At 35.4% G+C, this 20,682-nt stretch overlaps 1 protein-coding gene across 1 annotated transcript in view; it reads right to left on the bottom strand.

Annotated features, from left to right (window-relative positions):
* Window positions 1-7,268: 7,268 nt before the first annotated feature.
* Window positions 7,269-20,682, bottom strand: part of LOC148940485 (uncharacterized) — a 304,533-nt gene continuing 291,119 nt past the window's right edge. Inside the window, exon 9 of the mRNA XM_089104864.1 lies at window positions 7,269-7,398. Coding sequence (XP_088960990.1) covers window positions 7,310-7,398 — 89 coding nt within the window. The 3' untranslated portion in view covers window positions 7,269-7,309. The remainder of the gene's footprint in view (window positions 7,399-20,682) is intronic.

Genomic DNA, 20,682 nt, shown 5'->3' with positions numbered 1-20,682 from the left:
AAAATCAAGAAAATGTAACTGTGACAAGGTAAACCATAAGCAAACACTACTGAAATATTCCAACTCTTGCTTTTCAACGAAAGAAATTCAAAATGAACTTTGAAAAATCAAGAAAATTTAACTGTGACAAGGTAAACCACAACCAAACACTACTGAAATATTACAACTCTTGAATTTCAACTAAATAAATTCAAAATGAACATTTAAAAATCAATAAAATTTAACTTTGACTAGTTAAACCACGAAAAAACAATACTTAAATATTACAAGTCTTTCTTTTCAAGGAAAGAAATTCAAAATGAACTATCAAATATCAAGAAACTCTAACTTTGACAAGGTAAACAACGACAGAACGCTACTGACATAGTCCAAATCTTGCAATTCAACGAAAGCAATTCAATATGAACTATGAAAAAACAAGAAAATGTACCAGTAACAAGGTAAACCATAACCAAACACTACTGAAATATTCCAAATCTTGCATTTCAATGAAAGAAATTCAAAATGAACTTTGAAAAATCAAGAAAATGTAACTGTGACAAGGTAAACCATAACCAAACACTACTGAAATAGTCCAACTCTTGCACTTCAACGAAAGAAATTCAAAATGAACTTTGAAAAATCAGGAAAATGTAACTGTGACACGGTAAACCATAACCAAACACCACTGAAATATTCCAAGTCTTGCTTTTCAACGAAAGAAATTCAAAATGAACTTTGAAAAATCAAGAAAATGTAACTGTGACAAGGTAAACCACTACCAAACACTACTGAAATATTCCAACTCTTGCATTTCAACGAAAGAAATTCAATTGAACTTTGAAAAATCAAGAAAATGTAACTGTGACAAGTTAAACCACAACCGAACGCTACTGAAATATTCCAACTCTTGCATTTCAACAAAAGAAATTCAAAATGAACTATGAAAAATCAAGAAAATGTAACTGTGACAAGGTAAACCACGACCAAACACTACTGAAATATTCCAACTCTTGCATTTAAACGAAAGAAATTCAAAATGAACTATGAAAAATCAAGAAAATGTACCTGTGACAAGTTAAACCACAACCACACCCTACTTAAATATTCCAACTCTTGCATTTCAACAATAGAAATTCAAAATGAACTTTGAAAAATCAAGAAAATGTAACTGTGACAAGGTAAACCACAACCAAACACTACTGAAATATTCCAACTCTTGAATTTCAACGAAAGAAATTCAAAATGAACTTTGAAAAATCAAGAAAATGTAACTGTGACAAGGTAAACCACAACCAAACACCACTGAAATAGTCCAACTCTTGCATTTCAACGAAATAAATTCAAAATCAACTATGAAAAATCAAGAAAAATTAAATGTGACAAGTTAAACCACAAACAAACACTACTTAAATAGTCCAACTCTTGCATTTCAACGAAAGAAATTCAAAATGAACTATGAAAAATCAAGAAAATGTAAATGTGACAAGGTAAACCACAACCAAACACTACTGAAATAGTCCAACTCTTGCATTTCAACAAAGGAAATTCAAAATGAACTTTGAAAAAATCAAGAAAATGTAACTGTGACAATGTAAACCACAACCAAACACTACTGAAATATTCCAACTCTTGCATTTCAACAAAGGAAATTCAAAATGAGCGTTGAAAAATCAAGAAAATGTAACTTTGACAAGGTAAACCACAACTGAACTCTACTGAAATATTCCAACTCTTGCATTTCAACAAAATAAATTCAAAATGAACTTTTAAAAATCAAGAAAATTTAACTGTGACAAGTTAAACCACAACCAAACACTACTGAAATATTCAAACTCTTGCATTTCAATGAAAGAAATTCAAATAAACTTTTAAAAATCAAGAAAATGTAAATGTGACAAGGTAAACCACATTCAAACGCTACTGAAATAGTCCAACTCTTGCATTTAAACAATTGAAATTCAAAATCAACTATGAAAAATCAAGAAAATGTAACTTTGACAAGGTAAACCACAACCGAACGCTACTTAAATAGTCCAACTCTTGCATTTCAACAAAGTAAATTCAAAATGAAGTTTGAAAAATCAAGAAAATGTAACTGTGACAAGGTAAACCACAACCAAACACTACTGAAATATTCCAACTATTGCATTTCAAATAAAGAAATTCAAAATGAACTTTGAAAAATCAAGAAAATGTAACTGTGACAAGGTAAACCACAACCAAACACTACTGAAATAGTCCAACTCTTGCATTTCAACAAAGGAAATTCAAATGAGCTTTGAAAAATCAAGAAAATGTAACTGTGACAAGGTAAACCACAACCAAACACTACTTAAATATTCCAACTCTTGCATTTCAACATATGAAATTCAAAATGAGCGTTGAAAAATCAAGAAAATGTAACTTTGACAAGGTAAACCACAACAGAACTCTACTGAAATATTCCAACTCTTGCATTTCAACAAAGGAAATTCAAAATGAACGTTGAAAAATCAAGAAAATGTAACTGTGACAAGGTAAACCACAACCGAACGCTACTGAAATATTCCAACTCTTGCATTTCAACGAAGTAAATTCAGAATGAACTTTTAAAAAACAAGAAATTGTATCTGGGACAAGGTAAACCAAACCTAAACACTCCGGGGATGGTCTTTGGGGTCCGGTGATGGTCTGTGGGGGTGTGGGTGGGCCGTGGGGGAGCCAGGGGACCGGTGGATGGCCGGTGGGGCACCGGTGGCCCTTTGGGAGCTCGATGGACCTTTGGGGACCGGAGGAGGACCTTTGGGGCACAGGGAGGGCCTTTGGGGGTCCGGGGGGCCAGTTGGGGGCCTGGGGGACATTTGGGGCCTGGGGATGGCCTTTGGGGGTCTGGGTGGGCTTTTGGGGGCGCCGGGGGCCCTTGGGGAGCTTGGGGGGCTTTGAGGACCGGGGGCTTCCTTCGGGGTTGGGGTAGGAGGAACGGAACCCTTTGGGGTTGGGTTAGAGGACCTCACAACACTGTTCAAATGAAACTTGTGTATTATAACGACCACACTCAAAACCTCCTCCAAAATCTCTTCAAAAATCTTCTTTTAAAATGTCTCTATCTGTTTCGCCGAAATAGTTCCATAACCTGTCTAAAACGGTTTCGCCCAAATAATCACTAAACGTAAATTCAGCGTGTTCCTTTGTTATTGGCATCTCTGTGCTAACGCATTTCAAATTAATAGGAAACCTTCTCGCGCGCTAAAACAATTCATCGCTAAGATGTTTCTTGCCTAATTGTTTCCATGGCCTTTGGTTATTAATATCCTGTGGAGTTCGACCAAAAGAGTTGTTCCCGAGGCAAAGACATTAATGATATGGATCTATTCCTGGAGAAATGTTTCTAGGCGGAAATTTTTAAAGTCTGACAGATGATGTCATTGATTGATTGATCTGTCAAGAAGGGGAAATTAATTTGTTGTTTCTAAGGGGGATTATTGATTCACGATAGGTGAATTGAGGTCGACAGCACAGGTGTTCCAAATTCCCAATCGATTATGCAATCAATTTCCCAGGGGATTCCATGCCCATATATGGTGCCCCTTCAGCATTAAAAATGCTGACAGGACCACGTGGTTTATGGTTTTCTCAGTGAGAAAGTTCATGTTTTTCAAATTCTCACTGACAAAAACCATAAAAACATACAAAAATGTGAGAAAATTCATGTTTTTCAAATTCTCAGTGACAAAAACCATAAAACATCCATAATTTGATGTTGACATCCATGAAAAACATCAAATAAATCGAACAACACACATATCCATCCAAGAAAACAACCATAAATGTGACAAAATTCATGGTTTTTCAAGTGAGAATTTCATCTGTTTTTTCATTCTCACTGATAAAACCATAAACCACGTGGTACTCGTGGGAGTTATAGGGTCACCTCTACTAACGTAGTATGTGTATGCTGGTTGCCAAATTTAGTTACAATAGCTAGTAAGTGTACGAACTATTTTAAGCTTAGGGATAATTTTCTCCATCAATTTAGGGGTTTATCAATGGGTGAACTTTAATTCCGCTGTTAGCAAACATTTATGTAGAGTATGTAGAGACTTTAGCTATAGAAACATTTTTTTTAAACTTAAATTTTGGGGAAGATACATGGATGATATTTTAGTTATTTGGAACTATGGGGTTTCAGAAATTAGGGGTTTTCTAGAATATTTAAATTTTTTAGGAGGGGAACTAATTTCTACAATTGAAAAAGAAACAGAGAATAACTTATTGTTTTTGGATAACTGGATTCTTATAAATAATAATGAATTAGCATTTTCAATGTAACGTAAACGGACCAACAATAACCGTTATTTGTCTTTTATGTCAAATCACCCAATCCAAGTAAAAAGTGAAGTGATTATTTCTTTAGTTAATGGGGTATCAAAATTAGTATTACCATATTACATAATTAATTAACTAAATTCATTAAGGATATTTTAATTGGTAATGGATACCCTGAAAAGATGATCTCCTAAATAACTGCAAAGCGGGAAAAAAAGTTGATATAAAACAAGTAATATTGGAAGATGATGGGTCAAAACAAACAACAAATTACATAACTTTTCTGTATGTCCCAGAAATTAAGATGTCACAGAAATTAAGATGAGAACTAAGCAAGCATAACATAAAAACTTCATTTAAATCCCGAAAAACTTTTGGCTCTTTACTAAATAATGGAAAAAATAGGGTTCCAAAAAATATACAAAGGGGTGTATAAAAAATTCTGTGTTTTTGTGGTAAATTTTACGTAGGAAGGACACAACAAAAATTAGAAAATAGATTACAGCAACACAAAAATGTCATTGACTGTTCATTAAAGTATAATCAAAAACCAAAAACATTCGAATCAGCTGAACCCGAACATTTATTTGACTTTCCTTATCATAATATATTGTTTGACCAAACAAAAATTGTGCACACGTCTATAGGCCTTTTACAAAGCTTTAAAGAAATTATTGAAATTAAAAATCATTTGTGGGCGACATTAGTATTAACAGAAATGAAGGGGATTTTAAAATTAGTTCAATTAATAATAATTTAATTAAGGGGAAAGTAAATTTTTTAAACATTGTTAATAGTCCTAAACAGGTGACAACCGTGTAAGTGAAAGTCAGGATGAGGTCAAGACTAGCAGGAGTCAAAGGATGGCAGCTAAATTTGCAAATGAAAGAAAATCACTCAATTTATAATGCATGAGGTTCGCTGGCCTGTTTGCCATATCTAAATAGTTCAAGTGTCTTGATTTGTAAATTTAATCAGGGCGGTGACCTGTTTTTTTTTCAAATAAAAATTGTATTTAAATTTTGATATATCCCATCTGCCAGTCTTATTTTATGGAGGAAAAGTAACCTATAGATTTGTGTTTTTTCTGTGATTACAGTTTTGCCATACTTCGGAAGTTTATTAAGATGTGATTTTGTTATTTGTTTTTGTCTTTTGTTCTTTTTTTATATCTCTTGTTTGTGTTGTTCTTTGTGCTTTTATTTAGATGATTAACTGATTTGTTTTTTCCTTTTTCTTTTTTTTCTCGTTAATAAAGGCTCCCGGATGTGGAGTCGAAATATTCGAATTTTTTTTTATTTATTAATATTCTCAAGTGCGTGGAAGAAAGGAAAAGGGTCAGAAGACCATGAAAAGTTCTTCAAGGAATTTAGTGCAAGACTTGAAGACCAAGAAGTGTAACTATGGCAATTAGCTGTGGATAAATCTCCGAGTCTTACTTTGTATAGAGAAGTAAAAGAGAATTTTGGACAGGGGTTTTATTTTAAGCTGGGATTCCCCATTAAATGTCTGAGGATTTGGATTCAGATTTGAGCTAATTGTCTTCCAATTTATGGTGAGGTTGTAAGAAAAATGAGGGAAGGTCCAGAGGCCGGGTTTAGTTGCTTCAGATGTGGGGAGAATGATTATGGGTTGGGCTATTTCCTCCTCCGGTGTAAGCAGCTTTCTCATTTAAGGGGATCAATTATCCAGGATGGGGAAGATAGGCTGCTTCGTAAATGAGGTCTAGGATTCCCCGTTATATTGTGGCAGTAGGAAATTTTTGCATTGAAGGGAAGGATGTCAAATGGATTGTCATTTTTTTTTAGCATTTGTCTTTTTTGTATATGGCTTTAAAAGCCTTTTAAATACAGATTATTACTATTATTATTTTGTTGTTGCTTTTGTTTTTAGTACTTTTGTCACTGCTTTACTTAAATTAAACCCGTTTTTGTCTCTTAAACTGTCTTGTAATTATTTAAATAGCAGGTAAATCTGTAAATTCTTAAAGGAAAAACCGAGAAGATTTAAATTATTATTATCATTTCCCTGAAAAGGTTATGTCAACATAAAACGAACAGAAATTACAAAATCTTTTTTCACAGAATAAGTTTTTCAAAGAAAAGTAATGAATTCCATTAAAGCAAAAATAGAATGAAATAATTTGCCAAGCGTAAAATTACCACAGATCAGCTTCAATAAATAAATGATACCCAAAACAAACAGAAATTAAATAAATAACTAAGTTAAACGCAAAACGAGTAGAAATTGAGTGCTTACAACCCCTATACCTTCTCAAGGAAAGAACAAAATTTGCACTTTACTAAAAAAAAAACTAAGTATCTTCATTTTTATAACTTTAATAAATCAAACATTTTAAGATTCTAAAGAATAAATATCAGCATATGTATATTAAACTGACAATGTACATTCAATCATATTTTTTCAGTAAAGTGCAGATTATGTTTAATGCCAGATTATAGGCTTTCTTAAGGCCAGAACATAAAAAAAAACTGCCAGAACATGAAGCTCTAAAAGCTTCATAATCCTGAAACAATTAAAAGAATGTGGTAAAAAAATAAATTTATTTTTGAAAAACTTTTAAAATTGCAGAGTCACTATTTTCAACAAACAGATGATATTTCACATTCAGAACATATAATTGATATTTGTTTTTTTGACATCAATATTAGCAAGCATACTTTCTTGAAGTAGTGAATTTTGTCTTATAAAATAAATAATTATTATCAGTGTATCAGTATCAATATGAACTATTTAGAATACAAATATGTTTCATAAGCTTGGTAGCTTTTAATACATAGAAGACATTCTCAAGATGGGATTAATCTATCTATTCGTAAATGTTGTGAATAAAAATACTGCTGAACAAACATGCCTGATTCCTAAATAGGTACAGCCGAATTTATTTGTATGTTTACGTGCTAAGTTTTATGTTACCATTCTTTATCTTATTATTTAAAACTTTTGCTAAAAAAAACACTTTATTTACAGCCATGTATTTTACAACAAATTATAAAGATAGTTATACATGCCGGGACCTTTTGCGGGATTTCTTCCCTCTCAATCGTCTGTGGTGTCTGCGGCTTCGTAGCGGTGGAACAGCGTGCGTACCTAGAATAAGACAACAGAGTATTAGGGTATGCACGTATCAATTTTTGTTTCTTTTGAACCCCTATAGTCAATGAACTGCGGAACAATGAGGAAGCAAGGCCCCCCCCCCCGCCATTTATGACCGCAGTAGCAGTAGAATATCGTTTTTGGAATTTCATGTTGTTGTCAAAAATAAGTCGTGGAGTAAAGAGGTTCAATGTTTTCAAAAGTTGAAACCATGCAAAGTTTCGCTATTATGACTATGGGTAAGGTGATGAGAATTTATTTTCTGGCACCAGGTTTGAAGCGTGTTTTGAGCAGGTTCGACAAAATCGTTTTCAAGTTCTCGGTGTTCAACCCAGCAAAACTTTAAAGCGTTTTCTTCTTACAGGTTCCAAAGTATTTTTTCCACCAGTATTTTTCAGTGGTTCCCTAAATTTCACCGAGTAAAACTCGGCCCGATAAAACACCGACCCCATAAAATTACACCGAGTAAAACTAGGACCCTCCAAAGTAATATTTCCCTTATATTTCTTAAGGAACTTTGATTGATATTACAACTAACTGGGAATATTAATATAATACATCATTACTGATATTTAATAATTAGTTCTTTGTAGCTGACTTGAATGTTTAAACATAAACAAGTATTTTTATGCTTGAAATAAAACGATAATTTTTTTTTAATATGAAAACTATTTTCTTTAAAAAATACAATCCATTTTCTAAGAACAGATAAAGTTGGGAAAAGTTTATTTTTGTTGTTAAAGTAAATAAAGAAAACATGTTTTTTTTTAACTTGGAGTAAGGAGCTACATTAAAACTCAAAACGGGCAGAAATTATTCCGTATATGAAGGGATTGCCTCCTCCTCAATACCTTGTTCTTTACGCTAAGGCTTTTAGCCCTTTTAAAAAGCTTCCTATATTAATTAAACAGTCCTTGTATTTCAGGAGCCGTTCGTTAAGAATTGGGAAACACAATCCAACTTTAATGTAAAGAGCAAGGTATTCAGGAGGGAGGAAAATAGACCTTCTAAAAAACAGAAGACTAATAGCTTCAATGTATAAATACCTGATGGAGCAAAAAACTTGGAGGGCGTTCACCTTCCAAATTAAACGGGGCTTTCGTAACTGGGTGGTATCGAAGAGTGGATCTAGGATTTTTGTTCGGGGGGGGGTTTCCTAATTTTTGACTCAGTTCTCGACTAATTTTACTAATTTTTTACTAAAGTTTTACTAATTTTTGACTCGGTCAAAAATTTTGGGAGGGGGGGGGGGGTTCAAACTGGGTACCCCCCCCCTGGATATGGCCTTGGTGGTATCCCTTGTGATCTAGCACTGGGTATGAAGCTTATCAACTCCATCCCTACAAAAACCAAGAATATCTAAAATCTAAAATTGCAAAACCATATAAAAGATTTAACTTCAATTTAACTACAAATTCTACGATTCAGAAAATTTTACTTTAGCGAATTTTGGCAAAAGAGATACCTATAAAAACAAATCTATAGACCTATTAATCTGGCTAATGGTAAGTATAAACACCAAAGATTTTTCCAAAATTTTATAAAAAGAAACTTTAAATGGGAGAACTGCCTAAGATCATTATTATGGTAAATCATATATCACTCTTATCCTTGGAATTTTTATAAAACATTTTTCTATTATAGTATCATATTAATTATCATTAACCATATTAACATCATGTTCATGGTACTTTATTATCATATTATCAACGGATATTCTATGTCAAAATAGTCAAATAGAAATTTGCTTATTGTTGACGTCTTTAGATTGCATTAAGCTGTTTTATTTTTGAAAAAAACATTTGGCTCTGAAAAGGCTTCAAGGTTTTGCTTATTGCTTTTAAGAATTTTGCTCGCAAAGTGAATGAATTTCAAGTAGAAAATCCTTTTACATGCAAGAAAATCCATTAGATATCTCTGAGCTTACTATAGCCTATTATTTACTAAGGGTGTATTCCAGGCTGCAAGCCGTAGTAATTCTACTTTAACTAAAGAAGTCAATTGAAGTTGACATCCACCTGGAACGGTTGGGAAATAACTATTGGCTTATTAAGCTTGCAAGGGTATAATCTTTATGAGTTTCAAATGTATCTACTTATTCATTATAATTTAGTCTAATAATACTTTCAATATGTTTTAAACTTATAAGGGCCGTTTTTTAGCACTAAGATCTCACATCTAAGATCTTGCATCTTTCTGCAGAGATTATTGTTTTTTAACTCATCTTTGTTCTAAGATTAATTTAAAAAACGTTTTCCACAAAATAAGTTTTTCAAAGAATAGTAAAGAACTCTATTAAACAAAAAATGAACAAAAATAAAATCAAACTATGTATTATAAGTAAAACTATCATAAATTAGCATCAATTAATAAATGAAACCCAAAACGAACAGCAATTACAATGAATTAATAAACAAAACTCCAAACAGGCAGAAATTTACCAAAATTGAGCGCAAACCCCCTATGCCTTCCCAAGGCCAGAATATAATTTGCACTTTACTGAAAAAATAAAAAAGAAAATAATACTTTAAATCTTTTCGTTTTTTTAGACTTAATAGTTTGGCCTGCTATCTGTATGCTGGAGAAAATTTTTCAGCAATTTTTAACCGCATGCACCCTTTCAAAAATCTGGACACAGATAGTAGTGTTTAATTTAGTTTCATACCTCCTTTAGTTGACCTGAAATGGAAAACTTGATACCATTCGCAAACAAAAATCTGTTTACTTTCTTTGATAGCTTGGATACACTTATGCTATTTTGATTTGGTTAAATTTTAAGAGCAGAAATGGGAGGGTCAGCGTGGGAGGGGGGGGCGTGGGAGGGTGGGAGTGGAAGGGGGATTAGTTGGCCTCAAATCACTTTCGACTATTAAAAAGGGCATCAGCCCTTTCTATTTTCAATCAAATGAGCCCTTTTTGAAGTTCCCACGACAACTCTTTCTATACGAAGTGCCCTGGTTTAAACAAAAACAACAAAAACAAAAAAAAATAATACATTAACCCACTTCGATATTTACTATAAAAATGTCAAGCCCTCCAATCACTTTCGACTATTAAAAGGGGCACTATGCCTTTCAATTTCCAATCAAATGAGCCCTTTTGGAAACGACAACACTTTCTATGAACACTTTATATGCCCCCAGGGCAAAAATTACAACCCTTATCCTAAGGTCTGTTAGGGTGGTTGTCATCCTCTAAGATCGAATTTCCTGAACTTTCAACTACGTCAAAGAACATGGCTATCTCCAAAATTTTGATAGTATGTGTTTGGGGGAATTGTTGGCCTGAGAGGGGTGTTAGTGGCCTACCGATCACTTTCAACTATTAAAAAGGGTATAAGCCACTCTATTTTCGAATTGAATGAGCGCTTTTCGAAGTTAATACGACAACTTCTTCGAGCCTTGCTCTAAACGTAAAAATTAATAAATAATATATTGTTCCAACATCGTTCTTTTATGCCCCAGGGCATAACTTAAAACCCTTGCCCTGAGGGTTGTGGGGGAGTGCCCTCCTTTTTATTTAGTCCTCGTTTCTTTTCTCGTTCTCGAGTGGCCCCGTTCTTTAGTTAGGCAGCGCGATCGTGCTGCCTATGATTTATACAATAGCTTTCTATATAAACCTTATATGCCCCTAGGGCATAACTTACAACCCTTGCACTGAGGGCTCTGAGGGGGTTATCATCCTAAAAGACCTAATTTCCAGAACGTTCAACTACGTTGAATAAAATTAATATCTCAAAATTTTGATTGGATGTGTTTTGGAAAATGATGGGCTTGAGAGGGGCGTTAGTCGCTATCCAATCACTTTCAGCTATTAAAAAAGACACTAGCCGTTTCAATTTCCAATTGAATAAGCCCTTTTGAAGTTTCTACGACAACGCTTTCAATAAAAACTTTACATGCCCCTGGGTATAACTTACAACCCTTACCCTGAGGGTTGTGGGGGAGGGTTTGTCATCCTTAAAGACATAATTTCCAAAACTTTAAAATATGTTGAATAAAATGGCTATCTCAAAATTTTGATTGGATGTGTTTCGGGAAGAGGGGGGCGTGAGAGGGAGGTTATTTACCCTCAAATCACTTTCGATTATTAAAAAGGGTACTATCCCTTTGAATTTAAAATTGAATGAGCCCTTTTTAAAGTTTCTGCGACAAAGATTTCAATAAAAACCTTATATGCCCCCAGGGCATAACTTATAATCCTTGCCCTGAGGGTTGTGGAGGAGTGTCCTCCTCAAAAGTATATTTTCTATTTGGAAATCAACTACGCCCCTCCAATCACTTTCGTCTATTAAAAAGGACACTAGCCCTTTTAATTTCCAATCGAATGAGCTTTTTTGAAGTTTCTACGACTGCGCCTTCTTTAAAAACCTTATATGCCCCCAGGGCATAACTTAAAACCCTTGCACTGAGGGCTGTGGGGGTGTGTCCCCCTCAAAAACATATTTTCTATCTGGAAATCAACTACACTGAGCAAAATGGCTGTCTCAAAATTTTGATTGGATGTGTTTGGGGAAATGATGGGCGTGGGGGGGGGGGTAGTTGCCCGCCAATCACTTTCGACGATTAAAAAGGGTACTAGCCCTTTGAATTTCCAATCGAATGAGCCTTTTTTGAAGTTTCTACGACAACGCCTTCTATAAAAACCTACGACAACACCTTCTATAAAAAACCTTATATGCCCCCAGGGCATAACTTAAAACCCTTGCCCTGAGGGTTGTGGGAGAGTATCCTCCTCAAAAACTTATTTTCTATGTGGAAATCAACAACGCTGAACAAAATTCCTATCTCAAAATTTTGATGGGATGTGTTTGGGAGAATAATGGGCGTGGGGGGGGGGGGGCTCAAAGTTTTTATTGGATGTGTTTCGGAGAATGATGAGTGTGGGGGGGTTGCTAGTTGCCCTCCAATCACTTTCGACTATTAAAAAGGGTACTAGCCCTTCGAATTTCCAATCGAATTAGCCTGTTTTGAAGTTTTATACGACAATGCCTTCTATATAGACCTTATATGCCCCCAGGGCATAACTTAAAACCCTCGCCCTGAGGGTAGTGGGATAGTGTCCTCCTCAAAAACATATTTTCATCTGGAAATCAACTACGCTGAACAAAATGGCTCTCTCAAAATTTTGCTTGGATGTGTCTGGGGGAATGACGGGCGTGGGGGGGGGGGGCTAGTTACCGTCCAACCACTTTCGACTATGAAAAAGGTCACTAGAAATCTCAATTTCCAATCGAATGAGTCTCTTTTGAAGTTTCTACGACGACTCCTTCCATATGAAGTGCCCAGCTCCAAAGGAAAAAAAAAAAAATGAAGAATACATTTTGCCAACACTACTCTTATATGCCCTCTGGGCATAACTTAAACACCTTGCTCCATGGGTATTTGTGGAGTTTTCTCCACAAAAACATCTTTTATTTATGGAAAACAACAATGCTGAACAAAATGGCTATATAATAATTTTGGTTGGATGTGCTTGGGGAAATAATGGGCATGGGGGGGGGGGGGCTAGGTGCCCTCCAATCACTTTCGACTATTAAAAAAGGCACTATCCCTTTGAATTTCCAATCGAATGAGCCTTTTTTGAAATTTCTACGACAACGCCTTCTATAAAAACCTTATATATACCCAGGCCATAACTTAAAACCCTTGCCCTGAGGGTTGTGGGGGATTGTCTTCCTCAAAAACATATTTCCTATTTTGAAATCAACCTCGCTGAACAAAATGGATATCTCAAAATTTTGATTGGATGTGTTTGAGGAAATAATGGGCATGGGGGGGGGGGGGCTGGGTGCCCTCCAATCACTTTCTACTATGAAAAAAGGCACTATCCCTTTGAATTTCCAATCGAATGAGCCTTTTTTGAAGTTTCTACGACAACGCCTTCTACAAAAACCTTATATACACCCAGGGAATAACTTAAAACCCTTGCCCTGAGGGTTGTGGGGGATTGTCTTCCCCAAAAACATATTTCCTGTTTGGAAATCAACCACGCTGAACAAAATCGATATCTCAAAATATTGATTGGATGTGTTTTGGGGAATGATGGGCCTGGGGGGGGGGGCTAGTTGCCCTCCAATCACTTTCGACTATTAAATAGGGTACTAGCCCTTCGAATTTCCAATCGAATGATTCTGTTTTGAACTTTCTACGACAACGCCTTCTATAAAAACCTTATATGGCCCCAGGGCATAACTTAAAACCTTTACCCTGAGGGTTTTGGGAAAGTGTCCTCCTCAAAAACATATTTTCTATTTGGAAATCAACTATGCTGAACAAAATGGCTATCTCAAAATTTTGATCGGATCTGTTTGAGGGAATGATGGGCTTGGGGGGGGGGGGGTGAGCTAGTTGCCCTCCAATCACTTTCGACTATTAAAAAGGGCACTCGAACTCTCAATTTCCAATCGAATGACCCTCTTTTGAAGTTTCTATGACGACTCCTTCCATATGAAGTGCCCTGCTCTAAAGGAAAAAAATTATATATAGTACATTGTGCCAACATCGTTCTTATATGCCCGCAGGGCATAACTTAAAACCCTTTCCTCGAGGGTTGTGGGGGAGTGTCCTCCTCAAAAACATACTTTCTATGTGAAAATCAACTACGTTGAACAAAATGGCTATCTCAAAATTTTGATTGGATGTGTTTGGGGGAATTATGGGCGTGAGGGGGGACTAGTTACCGTCCAATAACTTTCGACTATTAAAAAGGGCACTAGCCTCTCCAATTTCCAATCGAATGAGCCCTTTTCGAAGTTTCTACGACAAGTCCTTCGATACGAAGTGCCCGGCTGAAAAAAAACACACATTGTGCCCACATCGTTCTTTACTTAGGCAGCGCTAGCGTGCTGCCTATGATCTTAAATATCACTAATGTTAGCAAAAAGTGCGAAGAACGCCACTGTTCTGCCATATAGAACAAATGACGAGAGAACTTTGATGATATACTCATCATTGTTCTCAGACCACTGATCAGAGCAGAATGATGAAAGACGTTTGCATAAAAACGACAAAAGATGTAAGATCTTAGTTCAAAGATTTCACTTTTAAGCGTTTTCTGACAAATGATGTAAGATCTAAGCACATAGACGAGTTAAAAAACAGGCCTATAGTTATGCCAATGATGATAATGATGTAGTTCCTTCACTAAGGATGCTCGTTAACCATCTGTAGTAAAAGTCACAAAGAAAATTGAAGTTACTTTTTTGTCGCTCCAGCTACTACGACAACATCAGCTGGAACAAAAAAGTTTTTCATACATTTAGTTACTTTTCGTTAAACCTGGAGCGTAAGTTGAAGTCTTCATGCATCACTGGGAAAATAATAAATAATAATATAGATGGCATAATATAGATGGCATAGAAGTAAGCGTATCCGTAAAGAGTAAATAGTTCATTTTTTAACATGCCTAAACCAAGGGATATTTTTTCTTCTGTTATTAAATACCCTTTATCGCTGTTAATTTAATTGCAAGGATTTTAACTGAGATAATTTAATAAAGATAAAGAACTTTTTCCAGGCTTATCTATTTTTTGGAAGATGCCCATTATTTCTTAAAGAATAGGGTTTTCTTGTTTCCATATCAAAAATAAAATATTTATACTTGAAAAATTAACCAAAGCTCCTAAAAACAGACGATGTAGATGATATATTGCAAGGATTTTTGTCTTTATATCTAACAGTTTGTGGTATCAAACTGTAAGTAAGGAGCAACGCGGCTTAATGATAACCATACCTCTATAAACCGGAATTTTAATATCAGTAGGTGCATCAAAGCAACTGACTTATTATACTGACTGCAAATATATAAGATTCATTAAGTTTAGTGTTACCCATCAAACGTTACGAGCATCAGAAAACTTGCTTGATTTTCGAAAAAGGGGGTATACACCCCCCGAAAGTCATGGAATATTAATGAAAATTACACAATTACGTTCAGAGTATCCGAGAACCGTATTGTAGAAGTTTCAAGCTCACATCTGCAAAAATATAGATTTTTTTCTTGAACAGTACGTGGTAACAAACTGTAAGTAAGGAGCTACCCGCTTTAATAGTAACCGAAGCTCAAAAAACCAGAATTTTAACACAAATAGATATATCAAAAGAATCTCTTATTATGCTGATTTCAAATATATAAGTTTCATTAAGTTTAATTTTATCCATTAAAGGCTACAAGCTGAGAAAATATGCCTGATTTTCGAAAAAAACGGTAAACATCCCCTAAAAGTCATATAATCTTTATGAAAATTACACCATCGGGTTCAGCGTATCAGAAAACCCTATTGTAGAGGTTTCAAGCTCCTATCTGCAAAACTTTGGAATTTTGTATTTTTTTAGCCAGAAGAAAGATTACGGATGCGTGTTTATTTGATTTTTTTCCAGCAGTAAACATATCGACCCATTGGCCCTAGAATATCATGAGAGGAATTCGAACGAAAATTAGAAGTTCTAGTGCCTTTTTATGCGACTGAAAAGATTGGAGGAAAGTTAGGCTCCATTGTTTACGCATAGTATTTCTTATTGGGATATGCATACATTTTCGGGTAGGGGGGAGGGGGACGAATTTTTTGCTGGGGCTTTTTCCACAGGGAAATTTTCCACGGGGAAGGCAGTTTCCAGGGAGTGAACTTGTCAGGGGAAATTATACACTGGGGTAATTTGCCAGAATTCCTAAACAAATTTGTTTTAAGCATCTTGCTTTCTATTTTACGCGTGAAGCTGTTAAGGTTAATTGTCCGGGGCATATTTTAACCGGGATTGAATTGTCTAGAGGATTATCTGTAGGGAGAGGGATTTTTCCGTGGAGGTGGGGCCAGATTTCTTGGCATTGTTTAAAAAACGATCGGAAAAACGATCGATTAGTCGAAATCCAAGTTGAAACTTTCTCGTAAAATTTGATTTTATCTGCAGAACTGGTTTAGCCTGCCTACCAGTCCAGTGGAAAAGGCAGGCAAGCCTAGCAGCCCCAACCCCAGGGGTGCAATTGGGGACCCCCCAGGTACAGTCTTTTTATTTTTCTGCCTGGTGCCTATACCTCTGCTTTGCTGTTATTAGAACCTCTTTATAATTGCTTGTGCCAGCCAGAAGATCCCTTGCCTTTTGCTGTTAGCTTGTAGCTTGATTAGCCTAGTTTGGAGTTCATTTTAGCCTACATCATGGGTGACAACTCAAAAAAGAGCTATAGACCACCTAGTCACATAGAGATGAGATCAGATCCATCCAGTACAGTGGATCTGAATCTATTAATGAGCAGATTACGATGCTCACCTCACACATTAACACCATTAAGAACAAGCAGAAGCTAGTTGCAGATTCACTTAATGACCAAAACCTTAAATCTACTATGGCAGAAGTTGTCAGTGAGGCACTGTCTAATGAGGTTGGTTCTTTGGTTGAGGCCTCTGTTAAAAAACTTGCCTCTAGTCATGTGCCTGCTGCTTTTGATGCTAACAACATGGAAATTATTAAACAAGAGGTATACAATAGTCTTAAAATGGATTTTGATATGCTTGTTGAAAAGTAACTAAAACAATATGATTTGAGGATGTCAAAGCGTGAATCATCTCTTCATTTGCTTGACTCAGGTTTGTCAGAGCTGCAAAAATCTCTGAAACCATTTCAACTCAATGTGGATCGTCTGAGTGATCAGTTTGACCAAATGAAAATTTCAAATCAGCTGATCCTATTTGGTTTCAAAGAAGACCCTTATCCAGAAGCTTCTGAAAGCAAATTTCTTGGATTTTGCAGTACTAGGTTTCCTGGTATTCCTCTGACTAAGAATGGCATAGTTTCTGTTAGAAGGATTGGAAAACAAGGCCCAGGTTTGAAATCTCGCCCACTTGTTGTGGAATTTTGTAGTCCAAGAATGCAGCAGCTTATTCTTAGAGAAAAGAAAAGTTTGCAAGGTAGTGGTGTCTTTATTTCTGAGTCACTTACAAATCCTAGACTTCAGCTACTGAACTATACTAAATCAAAGCTTGGGAAGAGGTCTACCTGGTCTAGTGGAGGAGAAATACTTACCAAGCCTTCTGATGGTAAAGTGATCACTGTTAAAGAGGCATCTCAAGTTGATGTTCTCCATCAGTCAACTACAGCCCATCCAAGCCCCTCCTAGGACTTAACTGAACCATTTTTCCCCCTTTTGCTCTGTTGTGTTGTTGTTTTTTTTTTTCACCTCTATTCTTGATTTAATGGTTTTACTTATGCTTGCATTTATTTTGTTTTACATTATTATTATAATCGACTTGAATAAGCCATTGATAAATCTTTCCTCTGTTTGCTTTTTATTGTTTTCCATTTTTAATTATTTCGTTTTTTCCTGTGTCCTTGTAATTGTTTGTTATTTTTTAATTTTTTTGATCTCTTTATATTGGTATTGTTATTTGTCTTGCAGTTTTTTTTTCTTCTTATTTCTTTTAATTTTTTCTGATAAGTCTCACCTTTTTAGTTTCAATTTACCCTCTGCTATTTCAGCCTGTTTGTTTGATATATTGTTCATTTGTGAATATATTTTGTGCATTTGTTATGTGTGGTAAATCTGGCTGATTTTTCTTTTCTTTTGAATTCTTCTATTCTTAAATCAATTATCTTTGAACAACCAAGTAGGCAAACAAGAGGCACACACACTTGACCCTCTTCTTGAATCTAAGGCTGATTTTTGTTGCAATTTTCACACTACTGTTGATTTCTGTGATAAAATCTCGTCTTTTCTTTCTTTAAATAGTTGTTTAAATGTATTTTGTTTCAATTTATATGGGATAAAAGATAAGTGGGATGGTATGAAATCATGTTTGTAGTCTTATGATTCTTGCCCTTTTGATGTAATTGGTCTAACAGAAACATGGTTATTTGATAGTGATAATTTAACAGCTTATGATATGCATGATTATATTGCTATTCATGTCCCTAGAATGGTAACAAAGTGCTCAGGGGGCATTTCTTTATTTATAAAATCTGATATTATATTTAGTAGACGGTATGACCTTGAATCCTTGTTTACTTCAGTAGTGTTTCATAGTAGGACTGTTTATTCTCTTGTCATTGATCTGAAAAGCCAGTCTGCATGTGATACTGTTTGTTTGTTTTATAAGCCCCCTCCTTTTCAAACACATCTGTTCTGTGATTTGCTTGATCAGCTTTCAGGTGTGTGGACTTTGTCTAAAAAACGTATTTGTGTTTTGGGGGATTTTAATTGTAATATGTTAAATGTTGGATCCAGTGATGAATTTGACCATCTTTTTGATGTACTTTTTTCTTCTGGGCTACTTCCTTCAATTTTTTTCCTTCTCGTGTTGATCCTACAAGAAATTCTGCCACTTTGATAGATAATATTTTCATTTCTCATTCTCCAAAATTGAAGTTTACTTCTGGTCTTGTTTTCACTGATCTGTCTGATCACTTGCCTATTTATCTATCACTTTTTGTGCCTAAAACTGAGATTGCTGTGAATGAGCAAGGGGAATCTTCTTTTAAAACTTTTACCAATAAAGAAATTTCTAATTTAATTATTAGTCTTCAGAGTAATGATTGGTCTAGTGTTCTTGAAGCTAATGATGTTGATTGTGCAACAAGTTTATTTGTGTGTCGTATGGGAGCTCTGTTGGATAAGCATTTTCCTCTTAAGAAGAGACCAAGGAATTCTATATCCAAATGCCCATGGATGTCCATAGGTCTGATCAATGCTACACATACGAAGGTGTCTCTTTTCAAGGTTGCATGTAAAAAGTAAAACACTGGAGGATCTTTTGAAGTATAAACATTATAAAAATGTACTTACGACTTCAGTACGTGCAGCCAAAAAGCTCTATTTTTTGCGTCGAATTGATGAGTGTAAAGGGAACTCGCGAAAGGTTTGGAATGTAGTTAATGAAGCTACTTCTCGCAAGAAACTCAAACAGTCCCCCCCATGTCATTACAGGAATGCTGATGGATCTATTGTGGATAAAAACTCTTCAGCAAACGCCTTCAATTCGTATTTCACCACTCTTCCTTCAGTTTCAATTCAACTCAAGAGTAGAGTAAGTAGTTTTTCAATAGCAGAAAAGTCGTTTTTCCTTTCCTCATGCTGTGATATTTAAATTTATAGTATTACTTCCAAGCTTCCAAGTAGCCGTTTAGTTGATGGTTTAGGTCTGAGTTATAATGTTCTTATAAAAATTTATCATTTTGTTTCTAAGCCCATTTCACACATAACTAACCGCTCTCTTTCTTCTTGTGTTTTCCCTCATTTATTTAAAGTTGCTTATGTTTTACCTTAACATAAAAAAGGTGATTCATCTCTAATTCCAAATTATAGACCCATTTCTCTTCTTCCTGTCATCTCTAAGGTTGTTGAAAGAGTAGTGTATCGTAGACTCTCTTCATTTGTTTTTAGTACTAATACGACTGCAGGAAATTCTCTCATAACTAACCATCAGTATGGTTTTCGTCCCACTTTCTCTACCTCGTATGCACTTTCAGATGCAACAGAGTTTGTGCGTGTTAATCTGAACAAGGGCTTGTGTGTTTTGGGTCTATTTCTTGACTTTTCAAAGGCCTTTGATATGGTTGTTCTTTTGTCTAAACTATCTTCATTTGGAGTACATGGAGTCCCACTAGAATGGTTAAGATCTTATCTGTCGGGAAGGTCTCAGTATGTTTCAGTTAATGGTAATTCTTCCACTACTTTGCCTATATTGAAGAGTGTCCCACAGGGCTCTGTGCTTCGACCACTTTTTTTTTTAATTTTGATTAATGATCTCGTTGATAGTCTTCATCCCCTTGTGCACCCTATTCTTTTTGCTGATGACAGTAACTTTTTGATTGCTGCAGTGGACTTGCCATCTGCCACTTCCCGAGCTCAAGGTCTCCTTGATATAGTAAAAGATTGGTGCTGGTCAAATGGTAGGACTCTCAACAGCCAGAAATGTGCCATTGTACACTTCAGGACCCCTTATCGTATGAGATACGGTAGGGAGCCAATCATCCTAGCTTATGGGAATGATGTTATACCGCAAGCGCTGCTATGGTGAAATTTCTTAGTGTGTATCTTGACTGTTTTCTCTCTTTTAAGCCTCATATAACTCACACCCGTTCCCTCATCTTCCGCCAGTCTTCAATGTTGCACCGGGTTAACTCATTTCTTCCCCCAGATGTTATGCTTTCTCTTTATTATGCTTTTAGTTTTCCTTACCTTTCTTATTGCTGCTCTGTCTGGGGTAATGCTAATAAATCTCTTCTCTGCTCACTTCAAAGGGCCCAAAATAGGGCAGTGAAGGCTACTTTTCATCTCCCTCGGCTT

Source organism: Artemia sp. Qi Xiang Cuo, chromosome 19, assembly GCF_049724085.1.
Source record: "Artemia sp. Qi Xiang Cuo chromosome 19, ASM4972408v1, whole genome shotgun sequence".
Classification (NCBI taxonomy): Eukaryota; Metazoa; Arthropoda; class Branchiopoda; order Anostraca; family Artemiidae; genus Artemia; species Artemia sp. Qi Xiang Cuo.
Note: the sequence above shows the minus strand (reverse complement) of the source record. Positions and strands in the feature narration are given on the sequence as shown.